Source organism: Mchenga conophoros, linkage group LG13 (assembly GCF_057382185.1).
Source record: "Mchenga conophoros isolate Kocher_MC1m ecotype Shallow Benthic linkage group LG13, M_conophoros_male_GT1.1, whole genome shotgun sequence".
Taxonomy (NCBI): domain Eukaryota; kingdom Metazoa; phylum Chordata; class Actinopteri; order Cichliformes; family Cichlidae; genus Mchenga; species Mchenga conophoros.
In genome coordinates, this window is record NC_140538.1 from 8,936,846 (window position 1) to 8,955,664 (window position 18,819).

The 18,819-nt window shown below is 39.8% G+C and overlaps 2 protein-coding genes across 3 annotated transcripts; both read right to left on the bottom strand.

The window, feature by feature from the left end:
• Positions 1-56: 56 nt before the first annotated feature.
• On the bottom strand, positions 57-4,967 carry eef1a1a (eukaryotic translation elongation factor 1 alpha 1a). 2 transcript variants are annotated; one of them, XM_085296284.1, is made up of 8 exons: positions 4,847-4,967; positions 3,384-3,567; positions 3,022-3,201; positions 2,458-2,754; positions 1,866-2,016; positions 1,447-1,703; positions 990-1,224; positions 57-867 (listed from the first exon to the last, which is right to left on the bottom strand). In XM_085296284.1, the coding sequence occupies exons 2-8, from the start codon at positions 3,525-3,527 to the stop codon at positions 743-745; spliced, it is 1,389 nt and encodes a 462-aa protein (XP_085152410.1). In that variant the 5' UTR covers positions 3,528-3,567; positions 4,847-4,967; the 3' UTR covers positions 57-742. The 2 variants fall into 2 exon arrangements, with proteins under 2 accessions (XP_085152410.1, XP_085152409.1); XM_085296283.1 differs by having other exon boundaries at positions 3,384-3,564; positions 4,847-4,957.
• Positions 4,968-6,094: 1,127 nt separating this feature from the next.
• slc17a5 (solute carrier family 17 member 5) lies at positions 6,095-15,866 on the bottom strand. Its single transcript, XM_085296282.1, has 11 exons — positions 15,685-15,866; positions 14,258-14,454; positions 13,566-13,799; positions 13,251-13,338; positions 12,871-12,957; positions 10,702-10,820; positions 9,801-9,962; positions 9,184-9,316; positions 8,928-9,075; positions 8,483-8,573; positions 6,095-7,939 (listed from the first exon to the last, which is right to left on the bottom strand). The coding sequence occupies exons 1-11, from the start codon at positions 15,767-15,769 to the stop codon at positions 7,802-7,804; spliced, it is 1,482 nt and encodes a 493-aa protein (XP_085152408.1). The 5' UTR covers positions 15,770-15,866; the 3' UTR covers positions 6,095-7,801.
• Between the last annotated feature and the right edge of the window lie 2,953 nt (positions 15,867-18,819).

Below are 18,819 nucleotides of genomic sequence, written 5' to 3' on the forward strand. Positions count from 1 at the left end.
ACTGTTGCTCTCACAGCTTTACACAGAAGGGGGGAAAAACTGCTAAAGGCAGCACATTTTGGTTGAAATATGTTTAATGTTACAAAGAGGCTCATGCCATCTTACAATAAGGTGCTATAGCTTATGCCAATTTAAACTACAAGTGCAAGTGCAAAATTAGCAAAATGCCAATCAAAGTGCTTTAAGAGTCCACATGTGGACTAGAGTCCTGGGAGGACAATTTTTGACCTTTTTTTGTTTTAAGTTCTTTTTAAAGCTTAAACAGAACAAATTCTCTACTACTCCACTACACAGAAGGACACAGTTATGACTCCTTGCTCCTAGAGAGCGCCATATAGTTGCAAACAAACACTAAAAGCAGGACAACATATAATATCATGTAAAGAGTTCAGAACCTACACTCCATTGAACTAGAGAGGTGATAGGTTGCAGTATCTCTAATTATTAGATGTCTAAATAGCACAGAATAGGGTTTCCATGACGCGAATCAACAGTGCACACATTTGAAACATGTTGATGTTACACTGTACTTAATGGTAATCTAACCACTGAAATGGAACCAGGAGGGCTGCCTCAAGGACTAAAGAGCTAAGTGTTTTTCTTTCCTTCGAATGCTTTTGCGATGCATTGTGATGATTAACCAGTCTTTAATTATTAAGTTGAAGTAGCCAATTCTAGGATGAAGTTGGATGACTGATGTCCTGCCTTGGGAGACCTTGGGGTCGGCAGAGTAGCACAACATTCATTTGTTCCTCTGGGCCTTCTGGGCAGACTTGGTGACTTTACCAGTAGTGGAGACCTTTTTCTCCACACCTTTAATCACGCCGACAGCCACAGTCTGACGCATGTCACGCACCGCAAAACGACCTGCAAAGTGAAGAATAAAAGACGTTTGAGTTCATCATAAAATATCGCATGACTTCAAAGTGGAGCCACGATGCCTTTTGATGAGGGAAGCTCTTGAAACTCTAGGAACTACTTGAACTCACCAAGGGGAGGATATTCAGAGAAGCTCTCGACACACATTGGTTTGCCAGGGATCATATCTACAATTGCAGCATCTCCAGATTTTAGGGATTTAGGGTTGTCCTCCAGCTTCTTGCCAGAGCGGCGATCAATCTTTTCTTTGAGCTCTGCAAACTTGCAGGCAATGTGAGCAGTGTGACAGTCCAGCACGGGAGCATAACCTGCGCTGATCTGGCCTGGGTGGTTGAGGATGATCACCTGCAAAGCAAAGGGACAACATCAGTGCCTTATTAATAACCGCAAGAAAAGCTTTCTTGTTTTTTTTATTTCTAGTTTTTCTGCTGTCGTCTTATTTGAACACATTCTTATCTGCCTTGAGGATTGAGAATATAAATAGTTCTGACATTAGATGGAGATGAATTTAAGGCATGTGCTCGTTCTACTATAATTGGATTTTTTACATCCAAATCTTGTATCTACCTGAGCAGTAAAGTTGGCAGCTTCCTGTGGTGGATCATTCTTGCTGTCACCAGCAACATTGCCACGGCGAATATCCTTGACAGATACGTTCTTGACGTTAAAGCCAACGTTGTCACCGGGTAGGGCTTCGCTCAGTGCCTCATGGTGCATTTCTACAGACTTGACCTCGGTAGTCACATTGACAGGGGCAAATGTCACCACCATTCCAGGCTTCAGTAATCCCGTTTCCACACGACCTACGGGGACTGTTCCAATTCCTGCAAAAGAGGTCAGAGTAAAGCAGAGTAAAGCAAACTAAAAGTGTTTCAGTTCTCTACTGAAAAAGGTATGTGGTTTTCCATGTTTTGAAATGTCATAACTATCCTTTATTCCCAAAGTATCTTAAAAGTTTATCCATATGTTATTTGTACACCACTTGCCTCCTATCTTGTAGACATCCTGCAGGGGAAGACGTAGAGGTTTGTCTGTTGGACGGGTGGGGGGCTGGATGGCATCCAGAGCCTCCAGTAGTGTGGTTCCTGACGCATTACCTTCCTTCCTATTTATTTTCCATCCCTTAAACCATGTCATCTAGAGGAAAGAAGGAAAAAATGATAATACACAATTTTATACAGTAATAATTTCAATTCTAAATGAAAATAATAACAGAACATTTTATTGGTTTCTTAACCTCCAGGACATTTTTTGTCACTTTTTAAATGAATGAATGACGCGTCTTGATCTTATGAAGAAGTTAATTTAACTAGCAGAAAGTTGCATTTTATTTTTTCCCTAGCTAACACCACTATGATTCATGTTGAAGAAAAATACTTCTTATTTATATCTATAGCTGCTGAAAGGGAAATTAGAGAAAAAGTTCTGTTTAGATTCTTTGACAGATCATGTTTGAGTTTGTCCAAGAGCTGTATTGAGCTACAGCTTTCTATCCACGGCACCAGTCAAACAAATGAATATTCAAATGATGGGCCACATCCTGGCTTTTGCATAACTATGCTTTGTTTTAGTACTTACATTAGGGCTGGGCTCAAGCATGTTGTCTCCGTTCCAGCCGGAAATGGGTACAAAGGCAACCGTGTCAGGATTGTATCCAATCTTCTTGATGTAGGTGCTCACTTCCTTCACGATCTCCTCGTAACGTTTCTGGCTGTAGTTTGGCTCCGTAGAGTCCATCTTGTTGATTCCCACAATGAGCTGCTTCACTCCGAGAGTGTAGGCCAGGAGGGCGTGCTCCCGAGTCTGTCCATTCTTGGAAATACCTGCTTCGAACTCTCCCACGCCAGCTGCCACAATCAGCACAGCACAGTCTGCCTAAAAATGCAGTGGATGCAGCTTTAGTAGGATTCCTCAGTAACTTTGAAATACTACCACTATTGGATGCTAATACTGTAATGTAATGTACTGTAATAATTTCTACACCAAATTCAACATCTACGATAGTCACTAATGGCAACTGAAATACTTCAATGTAATAGCAAGTGATGCACTTTGTGTACACAAGCTTGCAAAAGCACCTTAAAACATGCAATACAGAAGCTAATATACTTCATAGTGGCCTAGCATCCTCATGTTACACACCTGAGAGGTCCCGGTGATCATGTTCTTGATGAAGTCCCTGTGACCCGGGGCATCGATGATAGTCACGTAGTATTTGCTAGTTTCAAACTTCCACAGTGAGATGTCGATGGTAATGCCACGCTCCCTTTCAGCTTTCAGCTTGTCCAGCACCCAGGCGTACTTGAATGATCCTTTCCCCATCTGGGACACAAGCAACACTAACCTTCAAGACTTTTTTGCAAACAATTTAATCTCTTTTAAATTATATAAAACTCAAACAGCTTCTATTGTGTCAATTTCTATTTGATCCGCATGGCTTCTGCCTTAATATGTGAAGAGCGGCGGGCAGTTAAAGAGGTCGTCTTCCTCTCCCGTCTCCTTACCTCAGCAGCTTCCTTTTCAAACTTCTCGATGGTTCTCTTGTCAATGCCTCCGCACTTGTAGATAAGGTGGCCTGTGGTGGTGGACTTGCCAGAGTCCACGTGGCCAATCACCACGATGTTGATGTGGAGTTTCTCCTTTCCCATGATGACTGGAGCTGGCAGAAGTCACGAGGCAGTCTGTCTGCTAAAGCCAGGGTTAAGTTACAGTCAGGAAGCAATGGATTGATGAACTAGCTGTTGTGACTGACATATAGTGAAATGGGCTTGTTGTGAGTGAATAACATATTATTTGATGGTGGAAAATAGCCCAGACTTGTTTGTGTAATTAAACACCATAGGGTTCAACATTATGCTGGCAGAAATTCAAGGTATTGCATGGCTCTGTGGAAAAATACTGGAGTGGGAATCTCAGCTGGTGCAGGAAGAATTTGTAATTACATTAAAATACTGCTCAAAGGAGTAAAGTGAAAGTAACTTGGGCTCAGATTTGCTAAGAAGAAGGCTCTTGATTGTCAGTACGTGTTTTCTTTAGCATCTCAGAAGACTCCGAGGACTAGGGAGGATATCAGTGAACTGCACAGAACACACAACACTCCTCCCTCTCTTACTCTATCCCTCCATCCATCCACACCCCTGCTCTCCTCTTTCACATCCACATGCTTCTCCTGTTCTCACCACTCTGTGCACCAACACATCCAGGTAGCTCAGATGATATTTCACAGCACCATCCTCTTTTTCACAGCCACAGACTCAGTACAGCTTCCCTCCCAGCCAGAATCCACCATTTTGTCAGGTCTAGTCTACTAACAGTGTAGCAGCCATTACTCAGACACTGCAGTGCACTGTGCACAGGTTCACGCAAAGGGAAACAGGTACTGTTAAAGACTCTGTGGGGGTGACGGGGTGATGACCCTGAACATTAGGCTTCACACATGCACTGCGAAGTTTTGTTTAACCAAACCCGTGTGACATATTTAGTCTGAATGCACTCTGCAGCAGGCTGAACGTCAAGTAGCTTAATCCAACTGTAATATGTATCCCCACATGATCTTGCTCAGGTGAACTTAGGGCAAGGACAGTCATCTACATGCGCGCGTTTAACTCATCCTTCACAGATAACGTCACAGCGGCTGCCGCAGTGCGCTTTCACTTCTAAAAGATGGTTAAAAAAATAAACCTATAGAAACAGAGGGCGGAGCTTCAGAAAAATCTAAAGTATTGCACTAAATCTAATGTCTGAAGGAATTAACGGAAATGTCAACCCTCCGCCATGTTCTGTTATCTGCCCGCTTACTGAAGCCTGGATGCGCATTAACTACCAGCCGCCTGTCCTGCATCACAGTATCCCCACACACAGAACCGCTAAAAATAAAAACAGGCCCAGATAATTGACTGCTGGCATCAAAAAATAAATCGATAAAATAAAGTCCACTTCATGCATTATATCGTGTACTGCGTCGTACCTGAGAGCTGGCCGGTGTCAGGTTGGCTGCAGGCGCGGATAGGCTGAGGGGAGACGCTGATCCGGTTATAGCTCGCAGGACAGGCGGGGGTGTTGCGTAATTGCGCGCACCCGCCGTTGCACAGCATCACAACGACGAGTTAACGTAAACGAGTTTATTATAGGGCACAAATATCAGCATCCATTGTCGGACACACCGGCGAGTTAATATGCGCTTTAATGTCTGCAGAAAGCTTCAATGATCGGTAATTCCCGACGCATAACTTAATCGTGGCTTTTCAAGGGAAGGAAAATGCGCATTTAAAATTCAAGACTTTGCATTCATTAATAATTAGCATAGTATACATAAACAAGGCGGTTGTCGTTATTGTTGCTTTGCTATCATTAGTTGACTTTGAGATATCAGGAATGAGTGACAGCTCCGCTCTTAAAGGTTTGCAGTAAGCAGCAGGTGAAGGGCTCACCTTTCCAGCCGCTCTCTAGTTGGATTAAAAGACGTTATGTGCTTAACGTCTCTGCCAATTACGTTAAAGTGCAGTGGCATTAAAAAATAGCAGTTAAACATAGAGGCGTTAAATGATATTTCCATGTTTTCACTTCCAGGCAAACGTATATTTAGTTAAGCAGTATCACCTTTTAAGGACAATTGTGTGACTATAGAGAATTGACTTAATGGGTGCAGGAATTGAGGGTTAAAAGCAGACAAAACGGTTAACCTGTGCACTAACCTGACTAATTTGTTTGCCATTTTTTCCCCCATGTTTTTTCTCATGAGTATAACTGGCATTTTCCCTGCTCTAAACCCTCACAAATGTATGACTGGTCCCCAAATGTAATCTACTAATCTTTAGAATAAAACAAGTCAAGGCTGAAAACTCAAAGTTTTTTGAGTCTTTTAGGAAATTGGATTGAGAGGATGCTACCAGCGACGAGGATTAGAAATTAGTATAATCAGAGGGACAGCTCAGGCTGAGCGTTTTGGAAATGACGTAAGAGGCAAAAATAAAAAGTAGAGGATAGAAGAGGTTTGTGGGTGCAGTGAAGGAAGACATGCAGAGGGTTGGTGTGACAGGAAGATGCCAGGTTGAGAAGGAGGCAGATGATGGGAGAGAAAGCAGATTAAGTCGCATAGGGCTCGTTTTTAGGCAACTTTGAGCTACTTAAAATTATTAAGTATGTAAAACCACATTATTCTTAGTTAATGTGAAAGGTGTTCTAGGAGATAAAGAAATAATACCCCAACACAAGATCTGATTTACACAGTCTTTATACCACAGCAATTTAAAACATTTCTCTCAAATGTTTTGAAAGAGGAATTTTACAATGATTTTTACTTAGTACAATTTAGTCCCTTTATTCTCTGTGCAAACAAAGCACAATAACAACTGAAATAAATGAAGTCAGTAACAAAAAGAACTCAAAAGAATGAGCCTGCATTGCTGATCCCTTTTGAACTTAAGCAGTAAGGCACATTATAAATATTCGGAAATTTCAAAGACAAAATGTTAACCTTACAGCTTAGCTTGGATTTACCTCTTAACTGAGATTATGTATGAAAGAAAATTGTACATAATGTATAATGTGTGCAAATATGATGAAAAAAATAAATCTGTCATTGACACTGAAAGAAGGCGATCACCACACTGACACTTAAAACTTGAGGAAATATGCCTCCATGTGATAAGCTTAATCAAAATTTAAAAGTAAACAAACGTCCTTTTAAATCCTTGTAAGATTTAAGATACCTGAGAATTCGGGGAATAATTTAAAGCCAAGTCCCTTTATTAATACTGGAGAGATGTACTGGAGAGATCATAACCCGTGTGACGTTAAATCCTGCTATCTCAAATAAGAGTTGGCTTGTGAACCTGAAAACTCAAGACCACTGTTCCCTCTAAGCTGAGCGCGTGAGCAATCGTGCACTGCTGACAGTCTCCGCGCATAGAAAATCAGCAAAATAAAATAAATACATGTATTTACTTTCATTCCAATTCAGGTTAGATTTTTTTTATTTTTTTTTTGTGCGCAGCACAGATTTTCTGTGTGGGGAGACCATGTCAGCAGTGCGCGATTGCTCACGCGCTCAGCTTAGAGGGAACATTGCTCAAGACACTGCCCCATATTACAAGTAATCATTTTTAAAAAAAGTACATTTCTCTAAGAAAAAAGGATAAAATGCTTGGAGACATTTTTAAGGCATCATCCCTGAAAAAAGTGTACACTATAGTCATAATGCTGAATTTAAAACGTTTGGGATTTTTAAAATTCACTATAAAGCCTACTGGCACTTCATTATGGGCTACAAAGTAACAGATTTAAAAAAAAAAAAAATTTTTGGTGGGCATCGGTGTGTACTGGATGTAAAACTTAAGGATTTACTGAGGCATTTAAAACTGTCCCTTCTGTAAAAAGGAACCATTGGGTATAGCAGGTTGAATCCACAAAACCACCTACAGTGGAATGATTTTCTTCCATAGCTTATTTATAATGAGTTAATATCTAAAATGCATTATTATCTGTAAATATCAAAGTTGATGTACATTAGCCGGCCTTTATAGTTAGTTATGCAGCCTGTAGCTTCATAACTAACTAATCTCATTGCCCCCCCTCCACATACCAGCAAGCCCGTTTGGCTTCATAATGAAAGCTTCCTCTGATACTTCTTGGGAAAGCATATGTTGATTTCTTCCTCTGAGAAATAATATATTTGAGTAGGTACAGCTACAACTTTCTTTTTTTAAAATCACCGACATTGGGCTCATCTGTTTCAAGACCATGTACCCACAGCCACATTAAGGAACATCTTTCCAAGATATCATGGCAATTACACACTTATCCGACCATGATGAATACAGCTAGAACACATCTCTCCCTTAAATTACCCACCAAATGAGCTCATGTTTGAAACTTGCCCACCGGACAAATCTGAAAATTTAACCCGAAAGGGTCTCATGTCTCAGTCTGCATGATAAAAAGATGTGTGGACAGCCCAGGACTGCACTGTTCCTTTACCAAACACAGCGTAGAATATTGCCCCAAACACGTCGATGGCAGCAGCAATGTAGAAAACAATCTGCCATTCTTCGATGGTGTTCTAGAGGACCATTAGCACAGTTAGTGTTAACATACAGAAAAGGCCTTATTTGATTAAATATCACTACTAAGCTGTTTTATTGTCACGTGCATGGTGTAAAATGATTACATACGATTACAGATTTAATATAATTTAGATTAACTGACTGAACATAGCATGCAGGTATGTAGTATGCTCTTCTCCGGTCTAATGTAACACTTAGTTACCTTTCTAGGACTATTGGTGCCCCCTATTGGCCAAACCTTAAACACCTTAATCCTGTACTTACTAAACCAATTACAGAGGAAATGAAGCATTATGCTAAAGTAAGGATACCATCTGTCAGGACACCCAGAGTGTCCTCATTTTGTATGAAGCAGCAGCACACTACATATTAAAATCCAATAAAGTTTACTGCTACCATTCACTACCTCTTTACTCGCAGCTATAAAGATACTGTGTACTCTATGTGTATGTTTAATCTAGATTCCAGACTTTACTTTTGAAACAAACAAACAAAAAAAAGGACTGGTTAGTTACATCGTTGCTGAACATGTTTCTTACCTGCTGAGTCAGAGCTCTTGCTATGACTGGTCCCACCATGCCAGGGATGGTGGCAAAGGTGTTGGTGATTCCTAGGAGAATACCGGCATATCTAAAGAGACAAATAAAAACATTAAGTCCTGAGTAATAAACCCGATAAAAGCACTATGTAGTACATAATGTTGCTACACTGATAATGAAATGTAATTATATTTATAAAAAGAAATATCCTCCATTATCTCATGGGCTATGTTGATGCCTAAAATTATTATCTTGATAACAACAGGCCAGAGGGAAACTTCAATATGTCAAAGATATCTGAACCTGAAGATACACTGAATTACACATTTATAACCATAATCTCTCATCTTCACACTGAAAATGATTCAAAATTAAAATGACTGAAGTATTATCATTATTATTAGTAGTAGTAGCATCCAACAGTTTTCTGAGGTGTTATTCTTACGAAGGAGCAATGTCAAGGTGGTTGATGTTGAAGCCAGATGCCGACACTCCTCCGAGAGAAGAGGAGATGGTGAGGAAGGTCACAGCCAAGGTGTAGTCACAGCCTGTATAACCTGCTGCCACCAGGAACACTGCAGGCCCAATCATCCCTACAGAAACAACACAACTGTGAAGTAGCAATACTGGTAATATTTTTGATGTCAAGAGCCTGCAGTCAGTTAAAAGTCGAGGATTCAGCAGTGACTGTCATGAATTACCAATGAGGGTGAAGGACTTCCTGACAATGACAGTGCGGTATTTGCGGGTTTCTCGCAGATAGTCGGCAATTTGGCCGCTCAGCACAGCGACCACAGCACATCCCAAGTAAGGCAGAGCCGACAGAAAACCATTCTGTTGGGAACAGACAATTACAATCATTTCATTACTGGGAGACTTTATTTTTTACTTTTTCATGTACTCTCAGAAGACAACGATTAACCAAGGATGTTGAATGTTTTAGTATTGCAGTTAGTCATTTCTACTTTACTGGTTCATCTCCCTGGAGTTCTAAACAAACTAACCTTTTGTCCCAAGTTTAAAGGGGATCTATCGTGCTTTTCTATATTTTCTGTTAAATATTTACTATTGCAATTATGGCTTTTCCTATGAAGCATGGCTAAAGTATCAGATATAGAGGTTAGTGTATGTATTTACAATCCCTGTGATCAAAAGGCTCCATAAGAGCTTCATATAAATAATACACATACATTTTTTACTAGGACTCATACTCTAGAGTTCCAGAATTTAAAAAAATCTAATAAAAATCAGCTTAAAATGAGAGCAAGTCCTCTTTAAAGTCACTCTGGTATTGATTTAAACTAATGTGGTTTCTCACCTGCTGTATGCTAAATCCCAGGATGTCACTCATGTAGGTTGGCAGCAGAGTGAGGAGGGTGTAGAAGGTCCAGTTGTAAGAGAAGTGAGCCACAACAATGGCCAACAGCGGCATCGAAGTCACTATGGATCGCCAGGGGATGTTGCTCGCCGAGGTGGACAGCTGGACCAAAGTGAATGTAGAAGTAGGATGAAGAAATAACAGAAGAAGTTCATTAGAATTTCTTCGAAAACACATCTGAAACAACAACCTTGATGTTCACCAAAGACTAAAGAAAAGATGAAGCTGCGCAAAAAATGTCACTGCTGTGCTGATGAAGCTTTGACCTCCTGAGACCCGAACTCTTCCACAGCATGCATTTTTAATTTCTCTTTGATATTTGGGCATATTGGGGCCAGATGAATTTTTTCCTTATTTTGTTTTTAAGAAAAATAAGAGCCACATCTGAGGATATTCGTTTAAAATTTTGATAGAACAGTAGCAGTATAATGTCCTTGTAGGTGGATATCAGGCCCTTGCAGAGCAAAATTGAGTATTTTGGTCTAAATAACCCAAAATGTGATGTCCACATATGTGGACGCCAGGTCCTAGGAGGTTAAAGCCACTGCAGTCTATCCAGCCATACTAGGGCTCCCAGCTGCTACATGCTCACCATCGCAGTGCCAGTAATGCAGATTCATGGCAGGTATTTTGACAAGAACAGATAAAGTAAAATGATGAAATACACTGATATTATGTAACATTAGAATCAGATAACTGGACTGGACTGGAAATGCCTGCCAACACGCTGCAGCAAGCACTAAGAGCAATGCAATAAGTGTATATTAAAGCTGCTCTTTAATGTAAGAGAATTTGCTTCTTTTTTAAAATTTACAACCTGTTATCATGTTACTACTGTTACCTCATTCTTGAGCGAGGAGGTGATATAGAGTCTCTCCTGCTCTGATATTCGTGGATGGGTATTCGGGCTGTCAAAGACGAAAAAAGCCCACAGGACGAACCACACCAGTCCGACAGCACCTGAGCAAACCACAAAGCAACACTGGTGACCTACACTCATCCAGCATAAATCCTCCATCATATGAGTGCCTTTATCCAGTAAGCAAATATGTGGAATGTGGTTTGGTTGTCTGTTCCTGAAACTGAACTGAAGTCTGAGTATCTCATTATCTCTGTCTTGCCTTAAGGGACTTTTACATCTGACATATGTTTGGTAGAAGTAAAAGCTCCAAGTAAAAAAAAAAATCAGACCTCTGCATTGTTTCCATTTATGCATACATTTTCTTCTTTCCATTTTCTAAATTGTTATTTCCACTGTCAAAGAGGAACAGATGCTAGAGACAGCTGCTAAACAGCACTGTGAAGAAGTGCTGACTAATCAACAAACAAGTCATTTGAGTTCAGACTGATACGTAAGAACCTCTTTAAGCATAGCTGACAGTATGTGTTAGGCATTGTAGCATGTTTACATAAGACAAGATTTTTAAAAAATTACCTGCAATGTGAATTCAGAGTTTTTAAGCAAATTGATCACTGACGAATTCACAATACCAACCATTATCAAAGAATGCTATTCTAAATAATAACAACAAACTGACAAATCTGTTAAAAATAACTCACATAAACAAAATATGAAATCAGGTTGAGGTAAAATTTGTACAAAACACCTCTTAGAGCAGGGGTCGACAACCTGCGGCTCTTTAGTCCTTATATTGCGGCTCTGCATGGTTTGGAAAAATAAATTATAAGTATTTAACTGAAGTGGATTTTATTTGTGTTAGTTCTTTTTTAAAACTTGTAGTTCTAACTTGGAAGATTATTTTTGTATTTCAAGATCAGAATAAAGTTATATTTTATTATTTTTCGTCGCTCAAAATAAGCGTCACACTCGTGGAAGCCGGTATACCCGCTGAAACGCTGTGCATTTACCGAGACTTTCAGCCCTCAGTAGGCCAAGTATGGAGAAATGTAAGAAAAGAAAAATATCTGAATAAAATACAACATTTAATGATGCCTGGGCAGATTCATTTGTATTTACTTCTGACGAGAGCGGCCTACCAGTATGCCTAATTTGTGGAGTGTCGATCTTTGGATCAACATACATATGTGAGCAGCTATTCTCCACCATGAACTATGTTAAAAACAAACACCGCTCACGCCTCACAGACGACAGCTTACAGTCCTGCGTAAAGATGAAAATGACTTCGCACAGCCCCTATCGTACAGCAGACGCTGTGTGCAGAGGTTCAGGAGCAGAAGTCCGATTGTAAACACATCACGGCAGACCCGACGATGTTTACATGAACATGCTCTTCAGCATCTCTTTATTGATCACTTTTCACACGCACAGCCGGCTGCAGCTTTCCAGCTCACAGCCCGACACATACAAGCAACAGCAGAGAGAGCAAGCCGGTGAGGCGTGATTGTGGATGACACTCAGGTACGTCTGCCTCTCCTGCAGCGGCACTGCGAGCCATGCCCCGCGAAGCACGTTAACCAGGTTAAACAAATATGCAGATATTTTGAAAATATTTATTTTTAATTTTTTAGGAGCATAGTGCTTTTTCCAATTATTTTTTAAATTCTGGTCAAGGCCACGCTACACTCCGATAGCCCAGAAGGCGATATAAGGATGACGGCTCACTGTTTTTGTTTGCTAATGGATAAGTTCAGCTTTTTAATTCATTTAAAAGAGACCATCAACTAGTTGACTTTCTTTTTTGTTATTATTTTTTAAGGGTTAAAAATGTGTTCATTACATAGATAAAATGTAATTTTCTCCGTAGCACTTCATGGATTTCACACTATAGCTGTTTATACAAAGCATAAGGTAAAAAAAACAATATACACAGTGTTATCTTCATTTTAGATGTCAAAAAGTATTTGCGGCTCCCAGTGTTTTCTTTTCCGTAGAAACCGGGTCCAAATGGCTCTTTGGGTGTTAAAGGTTGCTGACCCCTGTCTTAGAGCAACTACTGCACAAAGTAACTGTGAGAATAAGAATTTTTTTTTTCCTTTAAAACAAATCTTCCTAAACTCGACTATCAATAGTATAATTTACATGTATTACCAAATATATAGAAGACATAGGTCCAGTCCAGGTAAAAGATGATTTCACCAGATACAGGAAGACTTATTACTGTCCCCAGCTGTGCTCCTGGGAAGAGAAAATAAGTAGGTTTGTGTAACTACTGAAGAAAGAACAAACAGAAAGTGGCAGGTGGACATGAATAGTTAAAGGACAGATGCTGGTCTGCAAGAGAAGCCTAAGCCCAGCAGCTTAAATATTCATGATAAAGGTTAGTGTGGCCAAGTGCTCATATTTTACTTAATGTAATATTTTTCAAGTGATCAGCTGTAGACTGAAATTAAAAAAAAAAAAATGCATAAAATAGGCTAAAAGTGCAATTTGTCTTTATGTTGACAGTCTAGCTCTTGCTGCAGTCTTACCAATGTAGGAAATGGTGAGAAGTCGGCTCCTCTCCAGCGGTGGGGCCCAGGCTGCCCACATGGTGTACATTGCTGGGAATGTAACACCCTGAGGACAAACACATCAGGAACATTAAGAGAAGTGCACAGATGACACTTAAGCATAGCCAAATATTAGCTTAACTATTCCTGGAAACCATTTCAGGACTGTCACATGAATTTTATTGCCATTTGCAAATCTTATGGCTGCAGCACAGATAGTGATTATGGTTCATAAAACAGGTCTGCACAAATGCATTCAGCTCCGTTTTCAACATCTTCATTCTGATCCCCTACCTCGCCAATCCCCTCCAGCACTCTGACAGCAATGAGGTAGCCTGCACCCAGGTCAGCAGCCACAGGGGTAAGCAGTGTAAAAATTACAGTCCCCAGGATCCCAAAGCCCATCAGCCATTTTGGTCCAAAGCGGCCAGCCAGGTAGCCCCCAGGGACTTGTGTCAGGATGTACCCGTAGAAAAAAGAGCCCAGGATCCATCCCTGTGTTTCTGAGTCCCAGTTGTAAACACTGGCCTATGAGGGGATAGATTAGAAACTTTAGGACTTCAGGGCTTAGGATATTGATATCATGTCAATTCAAGACTTACAAAGTACTGAGTCTTGGATGCCAACTATGTTTCCCCGTTCACATAATTCTGCCTAATGTATGTTATTTTCCTACAGACAGACATGAATAAAAATAAGGAGCCTGCAAATAATAGTAACTCCTTAACTTTAAAATCTTATCAGTAAAATCAGTAAACTGTTACCTCTACATGTACATGAAATTATACACCAAAAGACTGACTTCCACTGAGAATCCAACAGGTCTATATAACTGGTTTGCATTTAAATCTAACTTCAGGACCTAGAAAGACTTTAGGTGGCAAACATACTCCCAAGCTACATTGTTACTTTATTAAAATTGACTAAACCTATGGAGGACACACTTTAAAGTGGGATTAAATAGCTGCAGTCAAATTTCGGCTCACCGTGTGATTGTGTTTGCGAACTGCAGGGTTGGAATGGCGAGGGCACACTGTGCCACTGTGGTTGGTGTTTGATTGGTGGGTGTTGTTGAGCATGTCCACCATCGCCACACTGAGGTTTACCCTCAATGAATAGACTACAAAGAAGCCATAAGAGGAAAGCAATGCCAGGGCGTAGCGTGATGAACCGCATGCTGGAGCTGAGGGACAGAAACGACAGCAGTGTGAATCATCTGTTTGCACGTATGGTCTGTGTATTAATACTACAATATCACAACATCCGTGTAACAAAAGGAACACAACATAATCCTAATAAGTCAAATCTTAAAAACCTTTCATATTTTTATGCTGTGCTTTTGTATTATTATAATTGAATTTGGTTATCCTTTAAGTAATGATTCTAATTAGTTTATTTTAAATAAATAATATCAATTTCTAGCATCAGTATGTTGATAAGGCATCATGATACATTTCTGCATTGGTATCCTGTCTCAGCCCCATCTGTAAGTCAACTCTAATAATACCATTAAATTTCAAAATTCTAAGTCTTATTTTCAGAACTAAGCTACTCTGGATTCAGGAGGTTCCCCAAGGATGCTTTGGCAGAAAGAATGTAGCAACCGGGGATTAAACCATCAACCTTAAAATGAGTAAATGACAAGCCAAACCTAACAACAACGTTAAAGCTCTGAAACTTGTAGCACAACCTTATTTTCATAACTACACTTCACCATTTAATCAGTCTATTTAGTTTGCATACAGTACAACTACCTGCTAATACGACTGATAGTACACACCACTGTCACTGTTAAAATGGGTCTCCTTTATCCAGCCGACTGAACTTATCCAAAATGATACAGAGCTTATTTCAGTAAATCCTGTTTACATTTGGCAAACCTAAACTTGCCCTGTCAGTTCTGTCAGGACTGTGAGTTCACTGCATGCACAGTTTCTCAGAGCTAAACCACTGCATTCAATTAAAATCCGTTTTTCCTTCGAGCTGACAGTGGGTATGCAGGTATGACATGACTCATATCAGAGACACGTCTCATGATACGATTCCAGGGCAGACGTGCCTAACCTCGTGACCGATGCTCATTAAAAGATAAACTGCGTTTACACACAGGTGTGGATGACCAACTTAAATGTCTTAGATGGCAAAATACCATGAACACCTAAAAATGCACACTCAGCTGGTGAATTCAGTAAATCAACCCTTCTATAATGTTAGTGACGACTCTAAATTTAAGGTTTACACTACAGTCAGACATACCAGCCACTTTAACGATAAAATTGTGCTGTTCAGGTTGTTAGTATGTGTCTTTCCTGCCTCTTCCCAGTTAATCAGCGCGGCTTCTTACAAACATATGCTGCACAAAACGACCGAAGCGCCCGCATCGTTAGCTGAATGCTTTGGTTTTTTCTTTCACCTTTCTGGACTTCTTCTTCGCGTCCCCGGCGAATCAGCGGAGTCCTCTGCTCGTCGACCTCCACGTCCGACCCGTACCGCTCCATTTTTTTAAAATATCAGCTTTTAGTTGGATTGCTTTACCGCATCACAAGCTGAAAGCTAACTTCCCTGGAGCCTGTCAGCTGAGCTCGACTCGGCAACTACCCGTCACGTGACGCTAATCACCGGACCGGAAGAGATCGTTTTATTCAAGTGAAGGTGCTGAGGAGGTGCTGTAAAAACTTTCAGCAAGAGTGTCAAACTGAAATAAACAAATACATCATTAAATAATTGACTAAACTCGCAAATAAATAATACATAATAAATTATTTACAATATCAGTTCATTTTTATGTTTTTTTGAAAAAGAAAAGCAACGTTTAAGCCGGTGCGTTTCAGGCTGATTAATTTTTAGACACCACAATGACATTTCTTTTTAATATAAAAAAGAAATGTAGTCAAGTCGACTTATACATGGTTGAATATGCATGACGTGACACTAAGAGCCATCGAAAAGGGAAGTCGACTTTTTCAGTCGTATTTCCTCCAAAAATAAATACTCTTGCCAACACTGAAAATACAAATATTAAACAGTAATATTAAAACAAATTATGTATCAGTTTTTGGTACTTGAATCCACACATGAATGATTACCCAGGAATTTTAAGTTATCTTCTTTGTTGATAACCAGTGGTTATCAATGAACGTGCTGTAAGATGAGCAAGGCGCTCTGAGGAAGTCAGTCTGTTTCAAGCTGATGATACAGCATTTTAAAATACCACAATGACGCTGGAATAGGTGGTTACAAATATGGGCATGAACATTTATTCAGGATTTGTTTAGTTTTAATAAAACACCCTCAGGGAGCACATCAACATACATGCATATACTCTCGCAAATGCCTTCATGTAAATTAAAATAAACAGGAATTGCCCTTAATTTTAGTCTCTGTCACTGTGGTCCGATTTGTTAATTTTTTTTTTTTTCAAACTGAGTTAACATGAATTGTTGTGTTTTTGTTGTAATGCCTGCTCTGAACTTCTTATATCTTGCTGGTGACAAATACCACACAAACATCATAATACCGAAGAAGATAAATAACATCTAAACTAAAATAGACATTTTTCAAGTAATAAAAGCTACATAGAAACAAGCATCTAATGTGAATCTAATCTGAAAGCAAACTAATCTAAAGTAGACTTAAAAAAAATTAATTAAGTTAAATAAAGCTTTAAACTAATAATAAAAATCTAATTCTGAATGATTTGTTGTCGGTTCATAGGCCATATACAGCCCCAATCTGATTTCAAGAGGGCTGACCTATAAAAAACAAGCATCCAAATGATCTGTTTAAGAACAAATAAGTTATTCTTAACACATGGCCTTCATTAACAAAACAGTAAAACAGGCTAAGAAAAATGATGTTACATCTTCTGTTCACTTTAGTCATAGTCTACTGTCAGTGGCACAAAACCTTTATCTGTAGTTTTTTATGTAAGTAACCAAAATAATGGGGTTGGTAAGGTCTCGCACTGATTCTCACAGTGATGGCAATGACACATGCCTTTTTTTGCAGCTCATGGATCATGTGATAAATCACATAAATAACAATGGATCAGCAACCCTCAGGACAACCTTCAAAGGGAACCTCCACTGCAACCTGAGACCCACTAACCTTTTGACACGAAAAAACCTCTTGGATGAGAGGTGCACTTTTTTTAGATGGTAAATGGCCTGTATTTGTATAGCACTTTACTAGTTCCTAAGGACCCCAAAGCACTTTACACATCCAGTCATCCACAAGCTACATTGTAGCCACAGCCACCCTTGGGCACACTGACAGAGGTGAAGCTGCTGAACACTGGCGCCACCGGGCCCTCTGACCACCACCAGTAGGCAACGGGTGAAGTGTCTTGCCCAAGGACACAATGACCAAGACTGTCCAAGCCGGGGCTTGAACGGCAACCTTCCAATTACAAGGCGAACTCCCAATCTTGAGCCACTCCAGTTTCCTGCTTTTTTCCAGCTTTTAAGGCTAAATATGTATACACTTAAACCACTTTAAAGCACTTCACACGTAAAGCACAATTTAGACTCACCAATAAACTTATCATGCATGTATTTGGACTGTTTGAGGCATTGTCATAGTGCAAGATGTTTATAATAGTTTAGAGGACCAAAACTGCAAGTATGACTGGATTAACCTGCTTGGGACTCTGGAAAGCAAATACACCGTATAGTTCCTTCCTCTAAGGACAAAGATATATGCTTAAAGTGTAGTGAAGAACCATTAACAATTACTGAAAAGAGCAGCTTGTTAACCACCGGTTCAAAACCTGGATACTTTTTTACCTATTTCTCAGTTTGAGTGTTTTTTACACAGATGCCCAGAAATCAATCGCTTCTCATTCAAGATAAAAAGCTCCCATATACCACATGCAGTCATGGTAACAAAGCAAGTGCACCCTCTTTTAATTCTAAAGTTTTACATGTCATGACACAGTGCTTCCTTACAGAAGCAGGATGACGCAGCCAGATGCTGATGATTAAGTGCAGTTGACTAAGTGACCATTAGCAAGTGTGACCATGCATAGTAAACTTTGGGCACTTTGGAGGCCTGAAGCTGGGAAAGATTACAAAGCCATTTTAAACACTTCAAAGTCCATCATGCTACAGTGAGATGGATTGTTCACATAATCAAGCTTTCTAAGAGTGAACATCCTTGCAAATTCAACCCAAGGCCAGAGAAACTACAAAAAACTACATGCAACAGTTACCATGTTAAACGTTAGAGTTCATGACTGCAGAACTAGAAAAAGGCTGACAAAAAAGACTGAACAAGAATGGTTTGTTTAGAACGGTCGCCAGGAAGAAAAGACTGAAATCAATGTTTTGCAATGGCTCAGTGAGAGTCCAGAGCTCATCTGATTGATATGCTGTGGTGAAACTTGTATGAAGAGCTGTGTACGAATGAATGCCTGCAAGTCTCAACGAACTGAAGCAACATTGAAAAGAAGAGTCATACAGCCATGATACAGTCATACAGAAAACAGTTAATTCAAGTTATTGCTGCTAAATGTGGTTTTACTGCTGAATTGTGTGGTGCATCTAGTATT